Raw genomic sequence first — 3,080 nt, 5'->3', positions numbered from 1 at the left:
AATGCTTTTCAGTGGTGGTTTGGCTTCACTTCCAGGCCGTTCACAAGTTGCAGCTTTTGTGTTTCTGCAGCAGCTGCTGTGGCATGAGATTGTTCCACCCGCTCTAAAGCAATGATTGCTTGTGAAGTGAGATGGAGTAGATCATAACTGTGTTATACCCTGTGGTCTGCTCAAGCCTGTTATGAGGAAGCAGCCAAAATGTAATTCTGTGCTTGCTTGCCATCCAATGCATCAGGCACTTTCTCTCCCAGCTCAGGCAGGAAACAGTTTGTCTTTGTACCCAGGGTTAATAGGTGCTGCGCTGTTTCCAGACCCTTTCACCAATTTTGAACTAGAGCTTACGCCTTTGGCTTTTCAGTCTTGAAAGCTCATGCCTCTGGCATTTGAGCTGAAGAAGCCTCTGTGCTACCTGTCAGTAATTCTGGTTATCTTCTTTAGACATTTATTAGCCGTTTTCGTCGCATCATGGACTCCTCTCAGAATGCCTACAATGAAGACACATCAGCGCTGGTGGCTCGGCTGGATGAATTGGAGCGAGCCTTATTTAGAGCTGGCCAAAAAGGGCTGAATGACTTCCAGTGCTGGGAAAAGGGACATGCTTCTCAAATCACAGCTTCCAGTCTGGTCCAGAATTATGGGAAAAGAAAGTTCACAGATGTGGATGGTTAAAAGCCTGAAGTGCACACAGCTGCAGTGGGTGACTCTGAGAGATTTACAGTCTGTCTGCCACAGAAGAGAAAGATGAATCAGCTTTGGGGAAGGACAGGCTCCCTGTTCATTAATGGCAATTCTTCTGTATAACATCTTCAGACTAGACTAGTACAGATTTTAACGGCAGACAGCAAGGATATAAAAAGTAGATCACATCACATCACTGGATAGCTTTACAGCTTACTCATACCACTCCTGAGGATTTGCAGTTAGTGTTTGCTAGGTGGCTGAAAGGGTATGAGAGGATTTTCTAAAAGGGTAATTAACATTTATTATTCTTTATTTGGCAAATTGATATTTACAATACCAGATCTATTGGGGAAAAAAAAGGTGTAATTCTGTGTGTCTCATTTTGCCCTTCCCATTCCAACCTCTTGGGAACAGCTGTTTCCAGGTTCCCCGTTCTTTGGAGGGCCTCAATGATGTAGAAAGAAATGCAGTACAAACCATGTTGAATTTTTCCTATTTCATATACCTTGAGGTGGAATGGGTACACTTTGTGAGGCAGGAATTTTTTTCTGTGCTGAGTTTTGTACGCAGTGTTACTGCCCTGGAGAAAAATACCTCCTCTAAGCCACGGAGCGAGTCAAGTGGCCATGCAGATCTCACGTGCAGCCACCGCCTCTCCATTTCAGCCCTTGTGTGTTTGATGCTGCATGGGGTTGAGAATGTTCTCATTTGATACAAGTGGCTTTTGTGATGGTTGCATCTCTGTGATGGGTATTAAGCTCCTCTGCTTGTTTTACAGAGGAGGTAACAAAGAGTTAGTCCAGATCAGATCAGAAACAGCAACTTTAATGGAAACTCTCTCCTGTTACCAACCTCTGAGCCATCTGTTTTCCCATGAGAAATTCTTCCAATTACTAAATTTGGTTAGTAGAAGGGACAGAACAAATGAACTGAGTTTCCTTCCTTCTGATTTATCTAAAAGGTCCTAGAAAAATCATCCCATTAAATGTCATTCTTGCCAGTATAAGTGACTAGAGTTGGAACTTGTGAAACAGTCCAGTGGTCATCATCCTGTGTGGGTGCCCTTAAACTTCGGTTGTCTGAAGTCCTATTGGATTTGAGTCAGAAAAGGGATGGTTATCTCTGTAGAGTGTAGTTACTGTGGTCATCAGGGTGATTGTACTTTGGAAGCAGGTATTAGATATCTCATGGGTGCTTCTAAGCATCTGTAGAAGAAGGTGGACCTTGTAGAGTACCTAAGTGGAGGAGCCGGATGATAGTGACACTGAGCACTTCCTCTTCTGTGGGAATCACCGGCAGGTGACAGCAAGATCCAAATCTTGGAGTTGTTGTTCCTGGACTTGCAAGTACACATGGATATTGGATACTTCAAACTGGAAACCTCAAGTACAAAAGGAGCACAGCCATTCCTTGGCCAGAGGAGTGAAAGCTCTGCCTTTGCAGGTGGTGATGGAGAGGGGCAGCGTGCTGGCTTCACGAGCACCTTGGCATCTCTGCCTCAGCTGGACAGGGCCAGCTATCCTGTCACGGGAGATGAATGGGAAGCTGTGCCTCCTGAAGTGTTTCAAGTACTTGCAAGATGAAATGCTGCTGCACTTAATGACTTAGTGCCACATAATAGCCTACGTATTTTCATGAAGCTTTTTTCTGTTGTCTGTATCTGGATTTTTATGTTGAATAAATATATTGGAAGGAGACGCTCGTCGTGTAAAATGTCTGTTGTTAATTGCCCCACAGCAGAAAACAGTAGTCACAGATCAGAAAGTGCAGGTCTCCTCAAAACTGTGGCCATGATAGATAATGCAGTCCTGCTCATATTGTCCCCCTTCTCAGACAGGTGACGGCATCAGGAGCTACATTCGTGCAGTCACACGAGTGTAGAAGTAGTTCCTTCTCATCCCACGTGGGTAATGGCTGTTTGCTCAAGTCGTGGGAGAGACACTGCCAACCAGTCAATAAGCTGTTGATTTTATCAACTGTGTTTCTGTGAAACATGGGATGGATGGAGGTGATTCTGTGTTACCTTGACTTTGCTATGCAGTGGTGGGGAGACAAGTGGAAAACGGCTGTTTCTGTGTTCGTACTCTGCTGCTCTGAGCATGGTGGCATAGGTTTGGTGTAGAGCATCTCAACGCTGTGTTCAGTGCTCCAGCTGCAGGGGAAGGAAGTTGAAGTCCATCTGTGATGTGAAGTATTTTTGAATTAGAAGGATTTTTTTAATGAGGCGGTGGCTTTGAGATCTAGTCGGTTTATAACCAAAGCCACTAGTTCATCAATTTCTGGACTGGTTTTGGTGACTATCCAGACTCATTTTCCTAACATTTTTCTTCTCTACTGCTGGGTGCAAAATCCAAGCAGACGGTTGCTCGTTTGCCTACATTATGTGCAGCTACTTTCAG

General features: G+C 44.5%; 1 protein-coding gene across 1 annotated transcript; it reads left to right on the top strand.

The window, feature by feature from the left end:
- Nucleotides 1-388: 388 nt before the first annotated feature.
- Nucleotides 389-669, top strand: LOC104547539 (DNA replication complex GINS protein PSF3-like; the record flags this gene model as incomplete). The annotated part of the gene is given in 1 exon segment (XM_010193276.1): nt 389-669. A coding segment is annotated over 1 exon segment (281 nt), but the record flags the coding sequence as incomplete, so codon positions are not given.
- Between the last annotated feature and the right edge of the window lie 2,411 nt (nt 670-3,080).

The sequence above is a fragment of the Mesitornis unicolor genome, unplaced genomic scaffold (assembly GCF_000695765.1).
Source record: "Mesitornis unicolor isolate BGI_N332 unplaced genomic scaffold, ASM69576v1 C13528466, whole genome shotgun sequence".
Classification (NCBI taxonomy): domain Eukaryota; kingdom Metazoa; phylum Chordata; class Aves; order Mesitornithiformes; family Mesitornithidae; genus Mesitornis; species Mesitornis unicolor.
This window is presented reverse-complemented; position numbering and strand designations above follow the sequence as displayed.